This window comes from Eubalaena glacialis, chromosome 1 (assembly GCF_028564815.1).
Source record: "Eubalaena glacialis isolate mEubGla1 chromosome 1, mEubGla1.1.hap2.+ XY, whole genome shotgun sequence".
In the NCBI taxonomy this organism is placed as follows: Eukaryota; Metazoa; Chordata; class Mammalia; order Artiodactyla; family Balaenidae; genus Eubalaena; species Eubalaena glacialis.
This window is the reverse complement of record NC_083716.1, coordinates 41,061,273-41,087,089: the sequence shown is the minus strand read 5'-3', so window position 1 is coordinate 41,087,089 and position 25,817 is coordinate 41,061,273. Positions and strand designations below refer to the sequence as shown.

The following is a 25,817-nucleotide window of genomic DNA, read 5'->3' as shown; positions in this document are numbered from 1 at the left end:
TGAGGACAGTCTCAGAGACCTCTGGGACAACATTAAACGCACCAACATTCGAATTATAGGGGTCCCAGAAGAAGAAGAGAAAAAGAAAGGGACTGAGAAAATATTTGAAGAGATTATAGTTGAAAACTTCCCTAATATGGGAAAGGAAATAGTTAATCAAGTCCAGGAAGCACAGAGAGTCCCATACAGGATAAATCCAAGGAGAAACACACCAAGACACATATTAATCAAACTATCAAAAATTAAATATAAAGAAAACATATTAAAAGCAGCAAGGGAAAAAAAACAGATAACACACAAGGGCATCCCCATAAGGTTAACAGCTGATCTTTCAGCAGAAACGCTGCAAGCCAGAAGGGAGTGGCAGGATATACTTAAAGTGATGAAGGAGAAAAACCTACAACCAAGATTACTCTACCCAGCAAGGATCTCATTCAGATTTGATGGAGAAATTAAAACCTTTACAGACAAGCAAAAGCTGAGAGAGTTCAGCACCACCAAACCAGCTTTACAACAAATGCTAAAGGAACTTCTCTAGGCAAGAAACACAAGAGAAGGAAAACACCTACAATAACAAACCCAAAACATTTAAGAAAATGGGAATAGGAACATACATATCGATAATTACCTTAAATGTAAATGGATTAAATGCTCCCACCAAAAGACACAGACTGGCTGAATGGATACAAAAACAAGACCCATATATATGCTGTCTACAAGAGACCCACTTCAGACCTAGAGACACATACAGACTGAAAGTGAGGGGATGGAAAAAGATATTCCATGCAAATGGAAATCAAAAGAAAGCTGGAGTAGCAATTCTCATATCAGACAAAATAGACTTTAAAATAAAGACAATTACAAGAGACAAAGATGGACACTATATAATGATCAAGGGATCGATCCAAGAGGAAGGTATAACAATTGTAAATATTTATGCACCCAACATAGGAGCACCTCAATACATAAGGCAAATACTAACAGCCATAAAAGGGGAAATCGACAGTAACACAATCATAGTAGGGGACTTTAACACCCCACTTTCACCAATGGACAGCTCATCCAAAATGAAAATAAATAAGGAAACACAAGCTTTAAATGATACATTAAACAAGATGGACTTAATTGATATTTATAGGACATTCCACCCAAAAACAACAGAATACACATTTTTCTCAAGTGCTCATGGAACATTCTCCAGGATAGATCATATCTTGGGTCACAAATCAAGCCTTGGTAAATTTTAAAAAATTGAAATCGTATCAAGTATCTTTTCCGACCACAACGCTATGAGACTAGATATCAATTACAGGAAAAGATCTGTAAAAAAATACAAACACATGGAGGCTACACAATACACTACTTAATAACGAAGTGATCACTGAAGAAATCAAAGGGGAAATCAAAAAATACCTAGAAACAAATGACAATGGAGACACGACGATCCAAAACCTATGGGATGCAGCAAAAGCAGTTCTAAGAGGGAAGTTTATAGCAATACAAGCCTACATCAAGAAACAGGAAACATCTCGAATAAACAACCTAACCTTGCACCTAAAGCAATTAGAGAAAGAAGAACAAAAAAACCCCAAAGCTAGCAGAAGGAAAGAAATCATAAAGATCAGATCAGAAATAAATGAAAAAGAAATGAAGGAAACAATAGCAAAAATCAATGAAACTAAAAGCTGGTTCTTTGAGAAGATAAACAAAATTGATAAACCATTAGCCAGACTCATCAAGAGAAAAAAGGAGAAGACTCAAATTAATAGAATTAGAAATGAAAAAGGAGAAGTAACCACTGACACTGCAGAAATACAAACGATCATAAGAGATTACTACAAGCAACTCTATGCTAATAAAATGGACAACCTGGAAGAAATGGACAGATTCTTAGAAATGCACAACCTGCCGAGACTGAACCAGGAAGAAATAGAAAATATGAACAGACCAATCACAAGCACTGAAATTGAAACTGTGATTAAAAATCTTCCAACACACAAAAGCCCAGGACCAGATGGCTTCACAGGCGAATTCTATCAAACATTTAGAGAAGAGCTAACACCTATCCTTCTCAAACTCTTCCAAAATATTGCAGAGGGAGGAACACTCCCCAACTCATTCTACGAGGCCACCATCACCCTGATACCAAAACCAGGCAAAGATGTCACAAAGAAAGAAAACTACAGGCCAATATCACTGATGAACATAGATGCAAAAATCCTCAACAAAATACTAGCAAACAGAATCCAACAGCACATTAAAAGGATCATACACCATGATCAAGTGGCGTTTATTCCAGGAATGCAAGGATTCTTCAATATACGCAAATCAATCAACGTGATACATCATATTAACAAATTGAAGGAGAAAAACCATATGATCATCTCAATAGATGCAGAGAAAGCTTTCGACAAAATTCAACACCCATTTATGATAAAAGTCCTGCAGAAAGTAGGCATAGAGGGAACTTTCCTCAACATAATAAAGGCCGTATATGACAAACCCACAGCCAACATTGTCCTCAATGGTGAAAAACTGAAACCATTTCCACTAAGATCAGGAACAAGACAAGGTTGCCCACTCTCACCACTATTATTCAACATAGTTTTGGAAGTGTTAGCCACAGCAATCAGAGACGAAAAAGAAATAAAAGGAATCCAAATCGGAAAAGAAGAAGTAAAGCTGTCACTGTTTGCAGATGACATGATACTATACATAGAGAATCCAAAAGATGCTACCAGAAAACTACTAGAGCTAATCAATGAATTTGGTAAAGTAGCAGGATACAAAATTAATGCACAGAAATCTCTTGCATTCCTGTATACTAATGATGAAAAATCTGAAAGTGAAATTAAGAAAACACTCCCGTTTACCATTGCAACAAAAAGAATAAAATACCTAGGAATAAACCTACCTAAGGAGACAAAAGACCTGTATGCAGAAAATTATAGGACACTGATGAAAGAAATTAAAGATGATACAAATAGATGGAGAGATATACCATGTTCTTGGATTGGAAGAATCAACATTGTGAAAATGACTCTACTACCCAAAGCAATCTACAGATTCAATGCAATCCCTATCAAACTACCACTGGCATTTTTCACAGAACTAGAACAAAAAATTTCACAATTTGTATGGAAACACAAAAGACCCCGAATAGCCAAAGCAATCTTGAGAACGAAAAATGGAGCTGGAGGAATCAGGCTCCCTGACTTCAGACTATATTACAAAGCTACAGTAATCAAGACAGTTTGGTACTGGCACAAAAACAGAAATATAGATCAATGGAACAGGATAGAAAGCCCAGAGATAAGCCCACGCACATATGGTCACCTTATCTTTGATAAAGGAGGCAAGCATATACAGTGGAGAAAAGACAGCCTCTTCAATAAGTGGTGCTGGGAAAATTGGACAGGTACATGTAAAAGTATGAAATTAGAACACTCCCTAACACCATACACAAAAATAAACTCAAAATGGATTAAAGACCTAAGTGTAAGGCCAGACACTATCAAACTCTTAGAGGAAAACATAGGCAGAACACTGTATGACATAAGTCACAGCAAGATCCTTTTTGACCCAGGTCCTAGAGAAATGGAAATAAAAACACAAATAAACAAATGGGACCTAATGAAACTTAAAAGCTTTTGCACAGCAAAGGAAACCATAAACAAGATGAAAAGACAACCGTCAGAATGGGAGAAAATATTTGCAAATGAAGCAACGGACAAAGGATTAATCTCCAAGATTTACAAGCAGCTCATGCAGCTCAATAACAAAAAAACAAACAACCCAATCCAAAAATGGGCAGAAGACCTAAATAGACATTTCTCCAAAGAAGAGATACAGATTGCCAACAGACACATGAAAGAATGCTCAACATCATTAATCATTAGAGAAATGCAAATCAAAACTACAATGAGGTATCATCTCACACCGGTCAGAATGGCCATCATCAAAAAATCTAGAAACAATAAATGCTGGAGAGGGTGTGGAGAAAAGGGAACACTCTTGCACTGTTGGTGGGAATGTAAATTGATACAGCCACTATGGAGAACAGTATGGAGGTTCCTGAAAAAACTAAAAATAGAACTACCATATGACCCAGCAATCCCACTACTGGGCATATACCCTGAGAAAACCATAATTCAGAAAGAGTCATGTACCAAAATATTCATTGCAGCTCTGTTTACAATAGCCAGGACATGGAAGCAACCTAGGTGTCCATCATCGGATGAATGGATAAAGAAGATGTGGCACATATATACAATGGAATATTACTCAGCCATAAAAAGAAATGAAATGGAGGTGTTTGTAATGAGGTGGATGGAGTTAGAGTCTGTCATACAGAGTGAAGTAAGTCAGAAAGAGAAAAACAAATACAGTATGCTAACACATATATATGGAATCTAAGGGAAAAAAAAAAAGAGGTCATGAAGAACCTAGTGGCAAGATGGGAATAAAGACACAGACCTACTAGAGAATGGACTTGAGGATATGGGGAGGGGGAGGGGTGAGATGTGACAGGGTGAGAGAGTGTCATGGACATATATACACTACCAAATGTAAAATAGATAACTAGTGGGAAGCAGCCGCATAGCACAGGGAGATCAGCTCGGTGCTTTGTGACCACCTAGAGGGGTGGGATAGGGAGGGTGGGAGGGAGGGAGATGCAAGAGGGAAGAGATATGGCAACATATGTATATGTGTAACTGATTCACTTTGTTGTAAAGCAGAAGCTAGCACACCATTGTAAAGCAATTATACTTCAATAAAGATGTTTAAAAAAAAAAAAAAAAAAAAAAAAGAAATATATGTTGAATGACTACATGCTTTCCACGCTCCACAGACCCTGAAACAGACATCACTTTCCTCCAACAACCAGCTCTTTCTCCGACGACATTTTGTCAGCTGTTCCTTCACTTTTCTAAATTAAAGACTTTAGACTCCTCCGTGAAATGGTTCTTCTTGACACTAGACCCACTGTATTCCAATCCTGTCCTTTCTTCCTTCCTCCCCACTGTCACCACCAAGTTAACTTAGCATTTCAGAATATTCTATCTGGATTCCTCTCTTCCTCAGAAGATAGAGAACATGTAAGGAAAAAGATGTAAATTTGCCAATCAGCCACATGACAAGGGCAGCTGAGTCCAGGAAAAGGGATGAGCTCTAAAAATAGAATGTACGAAAATAAGAAGGGAGAGCCTTGCAAGATACCCACAGTGGAGGGTAAAGAAGAAAAAGAAAACTAAGTGATTTTGAGAACTAAAACATTGCCTGCCATATCAGTAAACAAAGGATGTTGCAGCCATCAAGCCGTCACATTACCGCCGCCAGGATGGTGAGCCCTGAGGGAGCTCAGGATGGAGACAAACAGGCTGCCCACTGCCAAGCCCATCTAGCAGTCAGCTGCTGCAGCCATCCTCCACAGTACACCCTGAGGAAACTCAGGATGAGAAAACACAGGATACTGGCCCCTGATAGCTGAGGTACATATCAAAAGAATGATTTCAATGAGCCTAGACTCTTGTGTCTTCCCATACACAGAAAAGCACTAAATTCCTTAACTTGAAATATCTGGTTTTCTTTAATTTACAGTAAACTTTTGATGTTCCAACTACCTGGTCTTTTGTTGCAAAAACTCCTATATATTCTGGCTGCCCCGCTTGTTTCTTTGGAACAGTTTTTCAACGTTATCTGAGATGCTGTGTCCTGGGCTTGAATTCCTCAGAAAGTCCGCCGAATAAAACAACTCTCAACTTTTAGGTCGTGCATTTTTTTTCAGTTGACAAAATCAAGAGCAGAATTTAAAAAGTAGTACAGTCTCCTTCACGCTGCATCCAGAGCTAGTTTACTGATATACAGATTGATCATTCACCCCCTTTCTAAAACTTTTCAAGGACTCTCCATTTCTAATACACACTAAAGTCCAAAATCTTTAGATTTGAGGCCTGAAACCACATTTCTCACTGTCTCTCTACATATACCCTGTACTCAAAGCAAACCAAATTCCATTTTTCTCAGATACAAGTTCATGCCTATAGCCTTTGCTTATACTATACCTTCAGTCTAGGAATCTCCCCTAATACCTTGAAGAGTTCTACCTCTTCAAGAGATAGTGCAAATACCACCTTTAAGTCCTTAAAGACTTACCTGATTCCCTCAGTTCCAGTGAACTCTTAACAACCTCCCAACCACCTTTCTTGAACCATTGGATAGCATTTACAGCACTCTGCTTCACATTAAAAGTATTTTTAAGCATGCCTGACTTCACTATCCTTCTGGACTATGAAATTTTTAAGGAACAAGGACTATATCTTATTTGTAGCTCTAAAAATAAATGTTACCTTGGAGAATTTAATTTTTCTGAATCCTCAGTTTCCTTATTAAACAGGAGAAAGAATACTAGTAATAACCACATAGTATGTTGAGAATTAAATAATTTATCCAAAACATTTAGAATAGCCCTGACCCATAAGAGTTAATTATTACTATTATCATTTTTTAAATTATTACTATTAATTGCACCTCCCCATCTCATTATCTAGGATTTGGCTGGTATTCAATATTGCTTTTAAAAGAGCAAGGGAATATCTGAAAAAGTACATTCTGCAGGGGGGGCGGGGGGAACGTCTTTAAGCACATGCCGGGTGATGCAGAAAAGGCTCAAAGTCCAGGTAGCAATAAGACATCCCCAAGCTAGGCAAGCAAGTATGAGGAATTTCATAAAATGAGGAGAACGCTGAAGAGTTACAGAGAGAGGTGACTGGAAACAGAGGCCATGTTCAAAATCTACTCTCTCCACCAGTTTTGCAATGATGGGAGGGAGCAAGGTTGGGTATTGCAAATGGTAACAAGTCAAATAAGAAACCCACGTTTGTTCGCTTTTAATAGGGCTGTTTCCAAGAGAAGCAAAGCTGCACTTGAAAAGGATAAGCTTGGTGATATGCGCCAAAGTATATGTCGGGAGGCGGGAAGACAGGGAGAATTACTGCAGCCTCAGGGCCCCAGATCAGAAAAAAGAAGAGGAAAGGAAATTATTTCATAATTGAAGGAAAAAAGAGAAAGTTTTTGTGGAACCATCCAAGTCTGCTTTTCCAGTCCTCCTCCTGACCACTGACACATATTTTTGAGAAGCAAAATAGTTGGAGGGGCAAGAAAAGTGCATGTAGATTTCTGGCAAGACACCCACAGACTCATTAACACCAGCTAATCCATCCAGCCCGGAACTATGTAGCATGAAAAATAAATTCTGAAAATAAGGCCTCGATGTCTCCCTAGAGGCACAAACGTAAAGGAAAAAGCTCTTTGCGGAATTTTACTTCGGGCTGTTTGGCAAACCCAAGCAGACGCAGATCCATCCACCAACACTTAATGAACACAAACTAATCATGTCACATTTTGCTCTGGGCAGTTGGTATTCTAAAATTAAATGCAAGCTCCCACTTGCTACCCATAACAGAGCTCAAAGAACTGTCCAACACTGACAGAACAGATTTGCATTCTTGAATCAAGCATAGGAAGTGTGTAAGATTTGGGGTTAATAAATGTCTCAGAAAGGGACTGAACAGAGGGATGAAGGCTAAAAGTGTCTAGAAGTCAGAGGCTTGTTTCAGCAACACAGTCAGCAAATTTGGCTTTTTCTTTCTGGAGCACTCATTTTTGCTGCATTTTGTGAGTACTCTAAAGTTTGTCCCTAAAACCAGGTTAATAACTTTGGTTGCAAGACTTAATGGATAATGGGGAACAGAATTCAGTTTAAGAATTTATACCATTCTTTACACCACTAGTTTTACATCAATGGCAGAAGTGTGGGGGGATGGAAGGCCATGGGCTTATCTGGGTTACTTGAGGTCCCCCATTGGCTTCTGTAAATTCTTCATGTCCTGGGTTAAGTGGATATTTTGGGAAAATAAAAAAAAAAGCTGGGCACTTCCCTGGTGGCGCAGTGGTTAAGAATCCACCTGCCAATGCAGGGGACACGGATTCGGGCCCTGGTCCGGGAAGATCCCACATGCCATGGAGCAACTAAGCCTGTGCACCACAACTACTGAGCCTGCGCTCTAGAGCCTGTGAGTGACAACTACTGAGCCCGCGTGCCACAACTACTGAAGCCCGCGCTCTGCAACAAGAGAAGCCACTGCAATGAGAAAACCGCGCACTGCAATGAAGAGTAGCCTCCACTCGCCGCAACTAGAGAAAGCCTGTGCACAGCAACGAAGACCCAATGCAGCCAAAAATAAATAAATAAATAAATAAATAAATAAATTTATTTTTAAAAAGCTGTGATTATGATATGTTCCCAGGGTACTCCTCTTAGTCTACCTGATCCTGATGTACTTATAATCATGACTTGAGCTGTGTCCTTTTGTCTAGAAAATGTTACATGTCAGGTTCTTGTAAAGCTGTACTGGGACACAGCCATACCCGTTCATTTATGAATGGACTGTGGCTGCTTTGGTGCTACAATGGCCAAGCTGAAAGTTACAACAGAGACTGTATGGCCCACAGAGCTGAAAATATTTATCTGGGCTTTGAAGAAAAAGTTTACTGATCTACTTTTAGATGATTAGGCAAGTCAGGCAGTGTCACAATAACCTTTTAATATATTCAGTATTGTTCTTACCATTGTTGGTGACTCAGGGATCATCTCAGACTTTCCTCATTTCAGACTCACTTGAATTCTGGCCAGAACCATATTTTTACCAGCTTATGAATATTATAAATGTTGGAAATCTGTCTACCAAAAGTCACACTCACATTCAAAAGAACTAACACTCTGGGGAAAATCTCTAAGAGTGCAAGAAACATAGAAAAAGCAGAGCAGTGTGGTGCTTTGTGACCACCTAGAGGAGTGGGATGGGGAGGGTGGGAGGGAGGGAGATGCAAGAGGGAAGAGATATGGGGATATATGTATATGTATAACTGATTCATTTTGTTATAAAGCAGAAACTAACACACCATGGTAAAGCAATTATACTCCAATAAAGATGTTTAAAAAAAGAAAAAAGGAAAAAGCAGAGTAGTGAACCAGTGGTGCCTCAAAGGTCTCAAGCAACTACAAGTGGAAATTATAACAAGCATTAGATGTTCCTTGTCAGTAAAAATTACATTTCTCTGCCTCCTTAATCCTGTTCTTTGTAGAACGGTTTGCACTCAAACACATTGATTTCGAGGTCTTCATTGGGGGTGGGGTGAGAAGTAATTTCTGAAGGGAGCCCTGATATTTCTAAGAGACGGGTATTCCCCTTCACTTGTCCGTAAGTGATATTGTCACACTGTGTAAAACACATATTGCCATCATATGGAATTTCTTAAGGGTATAAGTATTAATGAAAAGAAAAGGAAAGTTTTAGGATATAGAAAATAAGTCAGGCAAAACTTTATAAAGAACTTGCTTATGAAAGTCAGGTGAAATACTAAATAAGGAAGAAAAGGTCAGGTCCTAAAACCATATTTGAAAAAAAGGTAAGGGGGATTCAAGCAAAACCATATTTCTAATGGTAGAACTTTTTTCAAATCATATTTTAATTCCAGAAATATTGGGTTGGCCAAAAAGTTCGTTCGGGTTTTTCCCTAACATCTTACAGAAAAACCTGAAGGAACTTTTTGGCCAACCCAATAGTACATGCTGGCTGAATAATATGGCAACAAAATAGCAGCAAATTAAGTAAAATGTGAAGTCTCTCTCACCACTTTCTGGCTACTCTGTATTACCAATCACCACTCCTTGAGAAAGATCCCACCAAAGGACACAAATATGATACTTCTTGGTATGTGTTTTTAAATGAAGTTCAATAAACTCCCTATTTGTTGCATTCTGTTCACACATTCTCTAGTAGTTGGGGATCTTTCATCCAGGTGGGCTCTGGGAGGATGAAAATGTTGAGGAAAAGTAATATTGCCTTGATTTTAGCTAATGAGTGGTATTATTTATCTATAGCCTGTTTTCATAAATACAAGGATTTCTACCTGTTTACTGACAAGAAGTTGACATTACTATTATTGTTTTTGATGACTCAAATTAAATCCTTCCTTCCTTTTTTCCTCTAATAGTTATTTGTGCTCAAACTGTGTTAGGATTTAAAAATATAATTTTAAAATTTGAAGATCCCAGCTGTCATGGAGTTTATAGCCAAAAAGTAGTTTGTGAAGAGAAGGGTTAGTATTTTGAAGAGAAACATCTAAAAGTTTACAGACTGAGCCAATGTCCTCTTACAACACTTAGAGGGACAAACATGGAAGCAATTATATAAAAGTTATTTTGTTGAGTACTTATTATATGCCAAGAACCATCCTAAACCTTATATTATCTCACCTGGTTCTCATAATCCTATGACATAGGCACTATTATTATTATGCCCATTTTACAGATGAGAAAACTGACAATGAGGTTACATGACTTCCCAGGGCTACAAAGTAACTAGCAAAAGGAGCTGATAATTCATTGCAGGGAGCTTGACTCCAGAGCCCATTTGGGAGCACTAGGCTACAATGAGGGATTGAGAAGGATATGAATGGACCAAGAAAATATAAGGAGAGGAAGAGGGAAGACTGAAGAGTGGTTTCTCCAGGCTGTGGGTATCCTGATCTCTCTGAGTCTCCTATGTGTGCCCATAACAGTTTGTGCATTGTTCAGTTAGAGAAAATGCCAGATAGCTTGTCTGTGCCTCCCCCAGACTGATATTCCTGACTCTGTCTGGTTCATATCTGGATCCCAAGAGCCTGACAATGCCTGGTCTTTGGAGGGTGCTCCATCATGTTTGCTGAAAAAATGTATATATGTGAAAGGCATAACTTCTTTTTTTTTTTTTTTTTTTGCATTTATCCATAATTATTGAGTATTAACCTACAAATATTCTATAATCCGATTTTAAATCCTCAAATTTATACCAAGGCTTTCATTTAGCTTATGCTAATTTTTAAAATGTGTAGCTTTGAGGCATTTTATTATAAAAAGCTGGTACTCATATACATAAATGAGTAAGAACTTAAAATTCATCATACATTTACTTCATTTTTTAGCTTGACCTTCTAGTAAATCTTTAGCTTCATTGATTTTGGCTGCTATATAAGGAGATCCTCCCTTGTCTGGGTGATTTAAAAGCATAATTCTTCGATGAGCATCTCTTATTTTTCCCTTATTGGCAGTAGGGCTTACACCTAGTATTAATGCTGCTTCCCGTTTTGTCATTTTGGGTTCAAACCCACCTCTGTAATAGCCACCACTGAAGGCAGATTTTGGTAGACTTTGAAAAACTTGCTTTACTTGAGGCTCCATATGCTTCATGGCTTGCAAAGCGTAACGGCCTGCAAATCCTGCAGCAGCAATGGTGAGTCCAACTGCTACCACTGTACTGGCCATGGTTCCCGCTCGGCTCCTCTGCTTCCACCGGGAGCGCGGTTCATCCCACCCCACCAACTCTACGCCTCTACCACAAAGCGACGCGGCCACCACCAGCGCCCATAACTTCTGAGAGGGGCAAGGAAAGGGCAAGCAGGTTCAGACAACACGCTAAAACTTCTTTATCACAACTGTTCTTACAACATTCCTTATCGAAGTTGTTTCCTTCATGACTTGCCTAAAATACTTCATTTTGCCTGCACAACTGAACACCTGGATTTGTAAAGAAAGAATGAAATTTGAGGATAATGAAGTATGGACTAAAAAGAACACAAAGTCAAGAAAAATGAATCACAGAACCTTAGAGAACTGGACCATAGGTCAATTAAGAAACCATGATCAATTATAATTTAGGAAACTAGATTCTAGCAAGGTTGAGTGTCTTCTTCAAAGTTATCAGTTAATTAGTAGCAAAGCCAAGACCCTACCTCCTAAAAGTGCGACAGTCCTTCACTCAGTACACACTGAGGCTTGGCCCTAAAAAGAGAATGAAACAGGGGTGGCACTGGGAAAGGAGAATCTGCAGGCTTACACAAAACGTTAGGAGTATAAAGAGGGATTTGATGAGGGAAATACAGAGATGCAGAGTTGAGGGTGGTAAATGAAATAAGATTCAGGAACAAGTAACCATTATTCCTTAAAACCAAAATCTCACATTATACTGACTTCCACCCACTTAAAAGTGTTTTATGTTTATTCTCACACTTTTGCCTAGTATTTCTTTAGCTGGATTGTGTGTGTGGGGGGGGGGGGGGGCGAACCAAAAAACTTTAGTACATTGAAAATTGCTTCCCAGTATAATCATGTATGTCAAGAGAACTGGAAAAAAATGTAAGAAAAAAAGCTGTTGCTAGTGATCTTACATATTGTTTTTAATATTTAAGTGGGAAAAACAAGGTGTTGATATTTGTATCTTGATATATTATAGAATGCATCTTCTATGCCTTCCCTGGTTCTCTGTCCATTTTCATTTCGTTTATAGAACTTGCACTTCCCATTACAAGAATATTATATAGAATGTCGGGTGGGTGTAGGGCAATGGCACAGCCAGTGGAAAAAAACCTACCACTCAATGATTAGTAATACAAAAACTCAGGAATACATTTGTTTTTTGTTTGTTTTGGGTTTTTTTTTTACATTTTATTCTTAATTGGAACAATCTCAAGTTAGTCAGCCTACATAATGGCACATTATTTTGTTGTTTCTGCCAAATAAGTCAGTTCAGATTGGAATGTTATTTTAATTGAGTGAATTTATGTCAACATTTCTCAAAAAAAAGGAGGAAAGGAAAGAAGGACAAAGGAAGAAAGAAAAGGAGTTACCAGTGTGTCACAGAAGATATACCATCACACAAAAAATAATAATTTTTAGAACATTACCTCAAATCCTAGCTGGAAACAATAATTCCATCAAATTGTGCAGAGAACTGTATAAAGCTTGAGAAGTGACTCAAAAGCAAGACGGATTTGAATTTCACCAAATCAGAAATGGGCACAGTAATTAATAGAACCTGCAAAGAACTTGTTCATGTAACCTGTGTTTAAAGGGGGTGCAGTATTAATAATGTAAGTTTGAAGTTTCTTGCCAGTTAGTTGGATATTAATAGGTTTTTAATCCTTTAGGTTAAACTAGTCTTGAAATAATTGACCACAGATTTAGAAAGAATAATACTCTCTCGGAGTTCTTATGAAAAAAGAGGAAATGGATTGATGGCCCTCACTAATAATTACTAGTTTACCCTCTTTCCTTTCCACTGATCACTTCAGATTATCTCATGGAGGCTGTTTTCTCTTCCTTCCGGAAGAGATACAGAGGCAACGTTAAATTTCTTTTATGTAACTATTTGCTCTAGACTTAAACAGTTGAAGGTACATTCTTTTGTTATTAAATATGATCGTTATCTTTCACTGCTGACCCTATATCTCCAACAAGGTAACAGTTCTAATAGCTCTACTAGCAGAATAGCATTTATTATTGATAAAGGATAAACAAGAGGAAGGAAACACAAGAACAAACCTATGGGTCTGAGTTCCATACTCTATAGTTAAGACTGAAGGGTTTTAATAATAAACAATAGCTTATATTAAATAAATATGTGTGGCTGAGATGGCAATTCTGTGTGTTTAAACCAATTCCCTAGTGGTGGTGAAGATTATTTTTATTTTCATTTTGTTGTTTAAATACATTTTTGAGTATTTTCTTTTGCTAATTAAGGAATTTTAAAGGTCAACTATTAAGGTAGAGAGTATTCTACTTATAAGCATACCTAGGAGACATTGCGGGTTCGGTTCCAGACCACTGCAAAAAGCAAATATCGCAATAAAGCGAGACACACACTTTTTTTTTTTTGTTTCCCGGTGCACATAAAAGTTATGTTGGGCTTCCCTGGTGGCGCAATGGTTGAGAATCTGCCTGCCAATGCAGGGGACACGGGTTCGAGCCCTGGTCTGGGAAGATCCCACATGCCGCGGAGCAACTAGGCCCGTGAGCCACAACTACTGAGCCTGCGCGACTGGAGCCTGTGCTCCGCCAACAAGAGAGGCCGCGACAGTGAGAGGCCCGCGCACCGCGATGAAGAGTGGCCCCCACTCGCCGCAACTAGAGAAAGCCCTCGCACAGAAACGAAGACCCAACACAGCCAAAAATAAAAAAAAAAAAAAAAAAAAAAAAAAAAAGATGGCATCCTTTCTGGGCATGTCCTGCTGACGCAAAATGTAGTTCTGTCCTGTACAATATAATGCCTTCAACCTGTATTTGAAAGCAGAAATGAGGGAGTAAAGGGTAGGATGCTGCATTCATAATTGAGAACTAGCTTGGGGCAGAGTATAAATTCAGTAACTTATAGCTTTTTAACCCCCTACTTATACCTTTAGCCCAGCATCTGCTGCTTTTGGTTTGGTTATAGCGAGATTCATCTCTGATTTAAAGTTTTAGAGAACAGCCCTTCTATCCCACTCCCCTGTTCCAAAAAAGGAGTGAAGGAGCAGGTGACTTTCACAAAGAAATTTTAAAAATGATATAAAGTTAGTAAGAAGATTTAACAGTCACCACTCTATAGAGAAAAGTAGCAGAAATGCCCCTAGGCTTCTGCTTATCGCTGTGGGGTTTCCCACCAACAAACATGTAATTAAAGGGGTGAAACATCCCCCTCAGAAGTGGCCCAGGGAAAATGACTTTGATATGGAAGGGAAATGTGAGTAACATAAAGGGAAGAAAAGTCAAAGATTTTAATATGGGCTAAATGCTTTCCCTGGTAAGCAGAATACCTTTAAAAAAAACACAAAACAACTGGGTTCTTATTGTTAAAAAATATAAAAATTACAGGAAAAATATAACAAACACCAATGTACACTTCACTCAGATTTAATACAAGTTGACGGTATGCCATATTTACTTCAAAATAAACTTTTTTAAAATAAATAATATATTAGACTTCTGTTTCCAACAGTATGTGTGATAGATACCCTGATGAACCAGGTTGTTGGAAACACCTGAACACACTAGATAAAATATTTAAAAAACATCTTTCTAAATGTATGATGAGTTGGCAAGACACTAAGGAATATTTCAAGGCCAAAAAGAAAAAAAAAAAAAAGACTAAAGTAGAGAGGTAAGCAAACACTCGGGGTATTTCAGCCTAGGGACATATGTTGAACCCTAAGGTCTGTAAACCTCCATTTGGATGGCTAAATGGAGCTCCCACATGAAATTGGGGCCCCAAAATGCTACAGTGTCAATGTCATGTACAGCAGAAGTACTACTTAGACATTTTTTATAGCCTCAAAATGCTTAAATGAGGCAGAGAATCCATGAATGTCATTCATCATATTAACCAATTAAAGGGGAAAAAAATTTTTTAAAAAAATGCAGATCAAGAGTCTAAATAAATTCAACATTCTTTTGTGATTAAAAATGCATATTCTTGGCAAATGTGGAATAGAAAAGAATTTCCGCTACCTGAGAGAGCATCTACCAAAAAGCCAGAGAAAAAATAATGTTCTTAGAAAGAAACATTGAAAGCTTTCCCTTGTGAGTAGGAAAAAGGCAAAGATGCCCACTATCACCACCTCTATTCGATATTATTGTGTAAGTCCTGGTCAGCAGACTAAGAGAACAAAAAGAAATAGGAAGGGAGGGGAAGGAGAAAAATTGCCATTATTCACATCTGATATGATTGTGTATATAGAAAATCCAAAAGAATACTCTGATAAATTATTAGAAGTTAACAGAAAGTAACTGAATACCAAGCAAAGTAGTAGGACACCAAGAGAACAAAAATCAATTATCTATATATTACAGCACAATTAGAAATTGTGCTGTAATACACAGCATTTAGTTTCCCTAAATATCAAGTCTCGAGGAATAAATTAAACAAATGATTTAAAAAACCTCTATGGAAGAAAATAATAAAACATTATTGACAGACATCCAAGAAGAACTAAACAAATGAAAAGATATAACATATTCAGGAACCAGAAGCCTCAATATTATAAAGATATCAACTTCATCCAAATCATTCTATGGTTTTATAATAATTACAAAGAAAATGTCACTTTAAAAAAATTTTGGGTCTCAAACTGATTTTGAAATGCTATAGAAGATCAAAATACCAGGACTGGGACTTCTCTCGTGGTGTAGTGGTTAAGAATCTGCCTGCCAATGCAGGGGACACAGGTTCGAGCCCTGATCCAGGAAGACCCCACATGCCGCTGAGCAAATAAGCCCGTGCACCACAACTACTGAAGCCCGCACGCCTAGAGCCCGTGCTCCACAACAAGAGAAGCCACCGCAATGAGAAGCCCACACACCGCAATGAAGAGTAACCCCCGCTCACTGCAACTAGAGGAAGCCCGCGCACGGCAACAAAGACCCAATGCAGCCGAAAATAAATAAATAAATAAATGTATTAAAAAAAAAAAAAAATACCAGGACCACCTGGAAGACTCCTGAAGAGTAATAAGGCCTGGAACTTATCTTAACAGATATCAGAACTTATTACAGAGCTATAGCTACTGAGAGAATATGATATTGGCAAGATATAGACAAATAGCCCAAGTGAAGCCAAATAGAATCAATTAAACAGATATGTTTATATGTAACATATAATAGATGCATGAATATATATTTGACTTATGACAGTGATGGCATTACAAATTATTGAGAGGGTGCAAGGAGTACTTTACAGTAAAAAGCGCTGGCACAACTGGGTATAATATATGGGAAAAATGAAATTGGACCCTTACCCCACACCAGACTCCCAAATCAATTATAACACCTCTAGAAGACAATATAAGAAAATATCTAAAGATATAAACATTTACTAAATAAAATTATAAAATATGTAAAATATAAATGAAACATTGATAGGGGATATTAAAATATTAATCTTCTCATCAAATTACCGTAAACTGATAAGCCACAAAAAAGGAAAAAACTTTATATAAAACTTATAGGAAATTAGCCTGAAGAATATAATTTTTAACTCCTATAAATCAATAAAGGAAACAAACACATTCATATAAACTCAATAAAAATAATCTAAAGACAGAACATGTATTTCACAGTTTCAAGATAAAGTCAATGTAACTACATAATCATATGTGATATGACCCTGTCAAGGACTCATTCACTACTAAAACAGTCATCTTGTCAAGCACCTACCACGTACAATTCATTAACCATAACATTTTGTTCAGAAGGATGTCAGTGATCTCAAAGTTGTTCAAATAGCTTGCAGTCAGTACTAGACAGAATAAAAAGTACATAAGCTTTGGAGCCAACAGAAATGGCTTTGAATCAGAACCTGCCTCTTACTATTTATGTGATCAAAAGCAAGTGATTTGACCTCTCTGAATCTAGTTTCTATGAATATTAAGTGGAGATAATAGCAACTACCTTTCAGGGTTACTGTGAAGACCCAATGAGCTAATGTATGCAAGTTACCTGCTGTATATTAAGTGCTCATAAAAGTGATAGTGATAGCGCCTGTGGGAGCTGGCACTGTCAGAGTTTCCCTTTAGCTCACAGTGTGGTAATCAGTTTACTACCTTTCTTTGTCAAGGTGATAGAAGTAGTGCCTTTTTTCAAGTTCAGGGAGCACCTATCAGTGTTCCATATGTCCAATAAGAGAGCATTTTCTTCTCTCTAGATTGCAAAAGTTCAGCAGGCGTGTTTCAATATATGAGGAAACAATAGCACTGTCTCTCCTCCTGGGGGCTGTGAAGGAGCACATACTTCTTGGGAGAAAATGATAATGGAAAGAATAAAAGCACTATGGACCTTGGGATTAGGGCTCCTCAGGGACAGCTCACTCTTTTCCACTGGAAAAGTCTATGCTTTCACATCAGAGCTGACAGCAGAGCTTGGGAATTGACTAGCACTACAGCTGAGATGAGGCCAAAGAAAAATCACTATTTCCTGTGAGAAAACACCCAAAGGTGTTCCTAGGGAGGTAGCAAACTAGCAATAATATTACCTGCTTTGGAGGTCTTCAAAGATACACACTGCATAGATAGCCACATCCACCAGAGGGCAGACAGAAGAAGCAAGAAGAACTACAATCCTGCAGCCTGTGGAACAAAAACCACATTCACAGAAAGATAGACAAGACGAAAAGGCAGAGGGCTATGTACCAGATGAAGGAACAAGATAAAACCCCAGAAAAACAACTAAATGAAGTGGAGATAGGCAACCTTCCAGAAAAAAATTCAGAATACTGATAGTGAAGATGATCCAGGACCTCGGAAAAAGAATGGAGGCAAAGATGGAGAAGATGCAAGAAATGTTTAACAAAGACCTAGAAGAATTAAAGAACAAACAGATATGAACAATACAATAACTGAAATGAAAACTACACTAGAAGGAATCAATAGCAGAATAACTGAGGCAGAAGAACGGATAGTGACCTGGAAGACAGAATGGTGGAATTCACTGCTGCAGAACAGAATAAAGAAAAAAGAATGAAAAGAAATGAAGACAGCGTAAGAGACCTCTGGGACAACATTAAACGCAACAACATTCGCATTATAGGGGTCCCAGAAGGAGAAGAGAGAGAGAAAGGACCCGAAAAAATATTTTAAGAGATTACAGTCAAAAACTTCCCTAACATAGGAAAGGAAAGAGCCACCCAAGTCCAGGAAGTGCAGAGAGTCCCAGGCAGGATGAAGCCAAAGAGAAACACACTGAGATACACAGTAATCAAACTGACAAAAATTAAAGACAAAGAAAAATTACTGAAAGCAACAAGGGAAAAACGACAAATAACATACAAGGGAACTCCCATAAGGTTAACAACTGATTTCTCAGCAGAAACTCTACAAGCCAGAAGGGAGTGGCATGATATATTTAAAGTGATGAAAGGGAAGAACCTACAACCAAGATTACTCTACCAGGCAAAGATCTCACTCAGATTCGACAGAGAAATCAAAAGCTTTAGAGACAAGCAAAAGCTAAGAGAATTCAGCACCACCAAACCAGCTCTACAACAAATGCTAAAGGAACTTCTCTAAGTGGGAAACACAAGAGAAGAAAAAGACCTATAACAAACCCATAACAATTAAGAAAATGGTAATAAGAACATACATATTGATAATTACCTTAAACGTGAATGGATTAAATGCTCCAACCAAAAGACACAGGCTTGCTGAATGGATACAAAAACAAGACCCATATATATGCTGCCTACAAGAGACCCACTTCAGACCTAGGGACACATTCAGACTGAAAGTGAGGGGATGGAAAAAGATATTCCATGCAAATGGAAAGCAAAACAAAGCTGGAGTAGCAAGACTCATACCAGATAAAATAGACTTTAAAATAAAGAATGTTACAAGAGACAAGGAAGGACACTACATAATGATCAGGGGATCAATCCAAGAAGAAGATATAACAATTATAAATATATATGCATCCAACATAGGAGCACCTCAATACATAAGGCAACTGCTAACAGCTATAAAAGAGGAAATCGACAGCAACACAATAATAGTGGGGAACTTTAACACCTCACTTACACCAATGGACAGATCATCCAAAATGAAAATTAATAAAGAAACACAAGCTTTAAATGACACAATAGACCAGGTAGATTTAACTTATATTTATAGGACATTGCATCCAAACACAGCAGATTACACTTTCTTCTCAAGTGCACACGGAACATTCTCCAGGATAGATCACATCTTGGGTCACAAATCAAGCCTCAGTAAATTTAAGAAAATTGAAATCTTATCAAGCATCTTTTCTGACCACAATGCTGTGAGATTAGAAATGAATTACAGGGAAAAAAACGTAAAAAACACAAACACATGGAGGCTAAACAATACGTTACTAAATAACCAAGAGATCACTGAAGAAATCAAAGAGGAAATCAAAAAATACCTGGAGACAAATGACAATGAAAACACGATGATCCAAAACCTATGGGATGCAGCAAAAACAGTTCTAAGAGGGAAGTTTATAGCAATACAAGCCTACCTCAAGAAACAAGAAAAATCTCAAATAAACACTCTAACCTTACACCTAGAGGAACTAGAGAAAGAAGAACAAACAAAACCCAAAGTTAGTAGAAGGAAAGATATCATAAAGATCAGATCAGAAATAAATGAAATAGAAACAAAGAAAACAATAGCAAAGATCAATAAAACTAAAAGAAAACAAGAAAAAAGATACACACTGCATCCCTGAGATAATAAGGACACCTCTTGTTTAACCTACAAGAGGACATTTTTGTTGGCGATATAGAGCCACGTGGAGAAAAGGATCAATGTGGTTTTCTGTGAGGTGTTGTATGAAGGGCAGAGAGGAAGACTGAAAGGCTTACTAACATAAAAGTCAAGGTAAGTGAATTACACTGTGTAACCAAGACTTGTAAATACAAACCCCTAAGATGAGAAGAAAGGAGGACAAAGCAGGCTCAGCTCCTCAGACCTGTCTCTAGGGAGAAAGCCAGAGCAGCACGCAGCAGTCTGGTGGTGTGAGGATGCTGTGGCATCCTCAAAGAGATAAGAGACGCTAAAGGGAGTGAATGACTTCCTGGGTGCAGAACAGGGCTTTGGGCATCATGAAATCCTGTGCTATTTCCTCATAGGGAGTATCCTTAGTTGAGGCCACCAAGTGCAGGAGAGAAACCATCTTTCAGAACAGCAGGTTAACCTGGCAAGAAAGTCCCTAAGGAAGGCTTAGTGGTGTTGGATCATTGAACTGGAGAGAATCCTAAAGGTGAGGTTAGAGTTTCAAATGTGTAAAGGTGGTTTCAAGATAGTGAGGAAGAAAATCTTCAGAACAAATTGGAGGCTTTAAGTCAACCTCACAATTGAGATTCAAATAAAGACCCTGAGAGGTAATATACAAATGAGTCTGCAGCCATCTGGATGAAAATCTAGAGGAAAGGTATGTAGGATGCTGAGAAGAAAGAGCTGCGGCTGCTGTTGCTTCTGCAGTCACTGCTTCTTCTCCACCTCCTCCTTCACCCCCCTCCCACTCCCAGAAGGAGGGATGCTGCCTTTGTCTCTGGCTCCGGGCTGAGTACTTTACCTGTGTCAGCCCTTTAAATCCTCAGGATAACCCTATGAGGGTTAAAATCCCAGCTTTGCCAACTGCTAGCAATGTAAATTAAAGCAAGTTATTCCAACTCTCTCAGCCTCAGTCTCATCATGTATAACACACGGGTGATGATAATCCTACTCACTGGGTTATAATAAGCACTACATAAAATAAGCATAAGAGCTCAATTAAATGAAAACTTTTATTAATGTTCCCACTAGGTCTGTTCCCTTGATCCAAGTTTCTTGTTCAGACTTTCTATTCCATTTGTTACTTGCACGTGGCTTTAAAGAGGGACACATAGCCTGTATTTTTTTTATGAGAAGATTTATCAAGTCACAGTATAGATTTCTTACAGCCTGTAACACTGAGCCAGACCTACTGAAGATGAAATAAAGAGCCCGGGATAATGAGAGGAGAAAAATCTTACAAAATTGTGCTGGGAATCTACTATCTTAAAGCTTACATGTGTATGAGCGGATAATAAGAAGGTAAGTCTTACAGACTACTCAGTAATAGTTTCTTTTCATAAAAGGTAACTATAAAAACCATTTATGAAACATATATTATGCCTCATTCAGATGCCAACTTTAAATAATGCCTTCAATTTGACTCTACCCTTCAGCACGTAAGAAGAAAGCACCAGACACAAATCTCAGCCTCAGTTTTGCACATACCAAGCTGGCAACAAATTTTTAAATCAAACTGACAAGATCAATTTAAAACTAACTCATCACTCCAGACTCCTACTTTCTTTTACTGACTCAAACTGACACGGGATATGAAAATAATTATCTAGGTTATGTCCAAGTACAAAAACAGTTTTCTTTTTTTTTTTTCCACTACGGCTCCCATCAAGGGCTTCTTTTTTTTTTTTTTAATATCTTTATTAGAGTATAATTGCTTTACAATGTTGTGTTAGTTGCTGCTGTACAACATGGTGAATCAACTATACGTATATATATATCCCAATATCCCCTCCCTCTTACGTCTCCCTCCCACCCTCCCTATCCCACCCCTCTATGTGGTCACAAAGCACCAAGCTGATCTCCCTGTGATATGTGGCTGCTTCCCACGAGCTAGCTATTTTACGTTTGGTAGTGTATATATGTCCATGCCACTCTCTCACTTCAACCCAGCTTACCCTTCCCCCTCCCCTTGTCCTCAAGTCCATTCTCTACGTCTGGGTCTTTATTCCTGCCCTGCCCCTAAGTTCTTCAGAACCATTTTCTCTTTTTTAAGATTCCATATATATGTGTTAACATAAGGTATTTGTTTTTCTCTTTCTGACTTACTTCACTCTGTATGACAGACTCTAGGTTGATCCACCTCACTACAAATAACTCAATTTCATTTCTTTTTATGGCTGAGTAATATTACATTGTATGTATGTGCCATATCTTCTTTATCCATTCATCTGCTGATGGACACTTAGGTTGCTTCCATGTCCTGGCTACTGTAAATAGTGCTGCAATGAACATTGTGGTACATGACTCTTTTTGAATTATGGTTTTCTCAGGGTATATGCCCAGTAGTGGGATTGCTGGGTCGTATGGTAGTTCTATTTTTAGTTTGTTCAGGAACCTCCATACTGTTCTCCATAGTGGCTGTATCAATTTACATTCCCACCAACAGTGCAAGAGAGTTCCCTTTTCTCCACACCATCTCCAGCATTTATTGTTTGTAGATTTTTTGATGATGGCCATTTTGACCGCTGTGAGGTGATACCTCATTGTGGTTTTGATTTGCATTTCTCCAATGATTAGTGATGTTGAGTACCCTTCATGTGTTTGTTGGCAATCTGTATATCTTCTTCGGAGAAATGTCTATTTAGGTCTTCTGCCCATTTTTGGATTGGGTTGTTTGTTTTTTGATATTGAGCTGCATGAGCTGCTTGTAAATTTTGGAGATTAATCCTTTGTCAGTTCGTTTGCAAATATTTTCTGTATTCTGAAGGTTGTCTTTTCATCTTGTTTATGGTTTCCTTTGCTGTGCAAAAGCTATGAAGTTTCATTAGGTCCCATTCGTTTATTTATTTATTTATTTTTTATATATCAACCATATTAATCACTACTTTATTTTTTTATTGATTGATTGATTGATTGATTGCTATGTTGGGTCTTTGTTTCTGTGCGAGGGCTTTCTCTGGTTGCGGCAAGTGGGGGCCACTCTTCATCGCGGCGTGCCGGCCTCTCACTGTCACGGCCTCTCTTGCTGCGGAGCACAGGCTCCAGACGCGCAGGCTCAGTAGTTGTGGCTCACGGGCCTAGCCGCTCCACGGCATGTGGGATCTTCCCAGACCAGGGCTCGAACCCGTGTCCCCTGCATTAGCAGGCAGATTCTCAACCACTGCGCCACCAGGGAAGCCCCTATTTTTGTTTTTATTTCCATTTCTCTAGGAGGTGGGTCAAAAAGGATCTTGCTGTGATTTATGTCATAGAGTGTTCTGCCTATGTTTTCCTCTAGGAGTTTGATAGTGTCTAGCCTTACATTCAGGTCTTTAATCCATTTTGAGTTTATTTTTGTGTATGGTGTTAGGGAGTGTTCTAATTTCATTCTTTTACATGTAGCTGTCCAGTTTTCCCAGCACCACTTATTGAAGAGGCTGTCTTTTCTCCACTGTATATGCTTGCCTCCTTTATCAAAGATAAGGTGACCATATGTGTGTGGGTTTATCTCTAGGCTTGCTATCCTGTTCCACTGATCTATATTTCTGTTTTTGTGCCAGTACCATATTGTCTTGATTACTGTAGCTTGTAGTATAGTCTGAAGTCAGGGAGCCTGATTCCTCCAGCTCCTTTTTTCTTTCTCAAGATTGCTTTGACTATTCAGGGTCTTTTGTGTTTCCATACAAATTGTGGAATTTTTTGTTCTAGTTCTGTGAAAAATGTCATTGGTAGTTTGATAGGGATTGCATTGAATCTGTAAATTGCTTTGGGTAGTATAGCCATTTTCACAATGTTGATTCTTCCAATCCAAGAACATGGTATATCTCTCCATCTGTTTGTATCATCTTTAATTTCTTTCATCAGTGTCTTATAATTTTCTGCATGCAGGTCTTTTGTCTCCTCAGGTAGGTTTATTCCTAGGTATTTTATTCTTTTTGTTGCAATGGTAAACGGGAGTGTTTCCTTAATTTCTCTTTCAGATTTTTCATCATTAGTGTATAGGGATGCAAGAGATTTCTGTGTATTAATTTTGTATTCTGCTACTTTACCAAATTCACTGATTAGCTCTAGTAGATTTCTGGTGGCATCTCCAGGATTCTCTATGCATAGTATCATATCATATGCAAACAGTGACAGTTTTACTTCTTCTTTTCTGATTTGGATTCATTTCTTTTTCTTCTCTGACTGCTGTGGCTAAAACTTCCATAACTACGTCAAATAATAGTGGTGGGAGTGGGCAACCTTGTCTTGGTCCTGATCTTAGTGGAAATGGTTTTAGTTTTTCACCATTGAGAACGATGTTGGCTGTGTGTTTGTCATATATGGCCTTTATTATGTTGAGGTAAGTTCCCTCTATGCCTACTCTCTGGAGGGTTTCATAAATGGGTGTTGAATTTTGTTGAAAGCTTTTTCTGCATCTATTGAGATGATCATATGGTTTTTATCCTTCAGTTTGTTAATATGGTGTATCACATTGATTGATTTGCATATATTGAAGAATCCTTGCATTCCTGGGATAAACCCCACTTGATCATGGTGTATGATCCTTTTAATGTGCTGTTGGATTCTGTTTGCTAGTATGTTGTTGAGGATTTTTGCATCTATGTTCATCAGTGATATTGGCCTGTAGTTTTCTTTCATTGTGACATCTTTGTCTGGTTTTGGTATCAGGGTGATGGTGGCCTCGTAGAATGAGTTTGGGAGTGTTCCTCCCTCTGCTATATTTTGGAAGAGTTTGAGAAGGATAGGTGTTAGCTCTTCTCTAAATGTTTGATAGAATCTGCCTGTGAAGCCGTCTGGTCCTGAGCTTTTGTTCTTTGGAAGATTTTTAATCACAGTTTCAATTTTGGTGGTTGTGATTGGCCTGTATTTTCTATTTCTTCCTGGCTCAGTCTCTGAAGGTTGGGCTTTTCTAATAATTTGTCCACTTCTTCTAGGTTGTCCATTTTATTGGCATATAGTTGCTTGTAGTAATCTCTCATGATCCTTTGTATTTCTGCAGTGACAGTTTTTCCTTCTTTTTCATTCCTAATTCTGTTGATTTGAGTCTTTCCCCTTTTTTTCTTGATGAGTCTGGCTGAAGGTTTATCAATTTTGTTTATCTTCTCAAAGAACCAGCTTTTGGTTTTATTATCTTTGTTATCATTTCGTTCACTTCTTTTTCATTTATTTCCGATCTGATCTTTATGATTTCTTTCCTCTGCTAACTTTCGGGTTTTTTTGTTCTTCTTTCTCTAGTTCATTTAGGTTAGATTGTTCATTTCAGCTTTTTCTTGTTTCTTGAGATAGGACTGTATTGTTATAAACTGCCCTCCTAGAACTGCTTTTGCTGCATCCCATAGGTTTTGGATCGTCGTGTTTTCATTATCATTTGTTTCAAGGTATTTTTTGATTTCCTCTTTGATTCCTTCGATTTCTTCAGTGATCTCTTGGTGATTTAGCAGTGTAATATTTAGCCTCCATGTGTTTGTATTTTTTACAGATTTTTTCCTGTAATTGATATCTAGTCTCATAGCATTGTGTTCAGAAAAGATACTTGATACAATTTCAATTTTCTTAAATTTACCAAAGCTTGATTTGTGACCGAAGATATGACCTATCCTGGAGAATGTTCCATGGGCACTTGAGAAGAAAGTGTATTCTGTTGTTTTTGGATGGAATGTCCTATAAATATCAATTAAGTCCATCTTGTTTAATGT

The 25,817-nt window shown here is 38.0% G+C and overlaps 2 protein-coding genes across 3 annotated transcripts in view; both read right to left on the bottom strand.

Annotated features, from left to right (window-relative positions):
- Positions 1-25,817, bottom strand: part of PRKG1 (protein kinase cGMP-dependent 1) — a 1,239,224-nt gene that overhangs the window by 247,410 nt on the left and 965,997 nt on the right. The window lies entirely within an intron of this gene.
- On the bottom strand, positions 10,923-14,322 carry LOC133074560 (mitochondrial import inner membrane translocase subunit TIM14-like). Its single transcript, XM_061171860.1, has 2 exons — positions 14,275-14,322; positions 10,923-11,476 (listed from the first exon to the last, which is right to left on the bottom strand). The coding sequence occupies exons 1-2, from the start codon at positions 14,320-14,322 to the stop codon at positions 11,018-11,020; spliced, it is 507 nt and encodes a 168-aa protein (XP_061027843.1). The 3' UTR covers positions 10,923-11,017.

Coding starts and splice junctions, on each gene's coding strand:
- LOC133074560 (XM_061171860.1), bottom strand. CDS start 14,322: ATGAATCTCGCTATAACCAAACCAAAAGCAGCAGATGCTGGGCTAAAG. Junction 11,477..14,274: donor CAGCAGATGCTGGGCTAAAG/GTATAAGTAGGG, acceptor TGCCCCTCTCAG/AAGTTATGGGCGCTGGTGGT.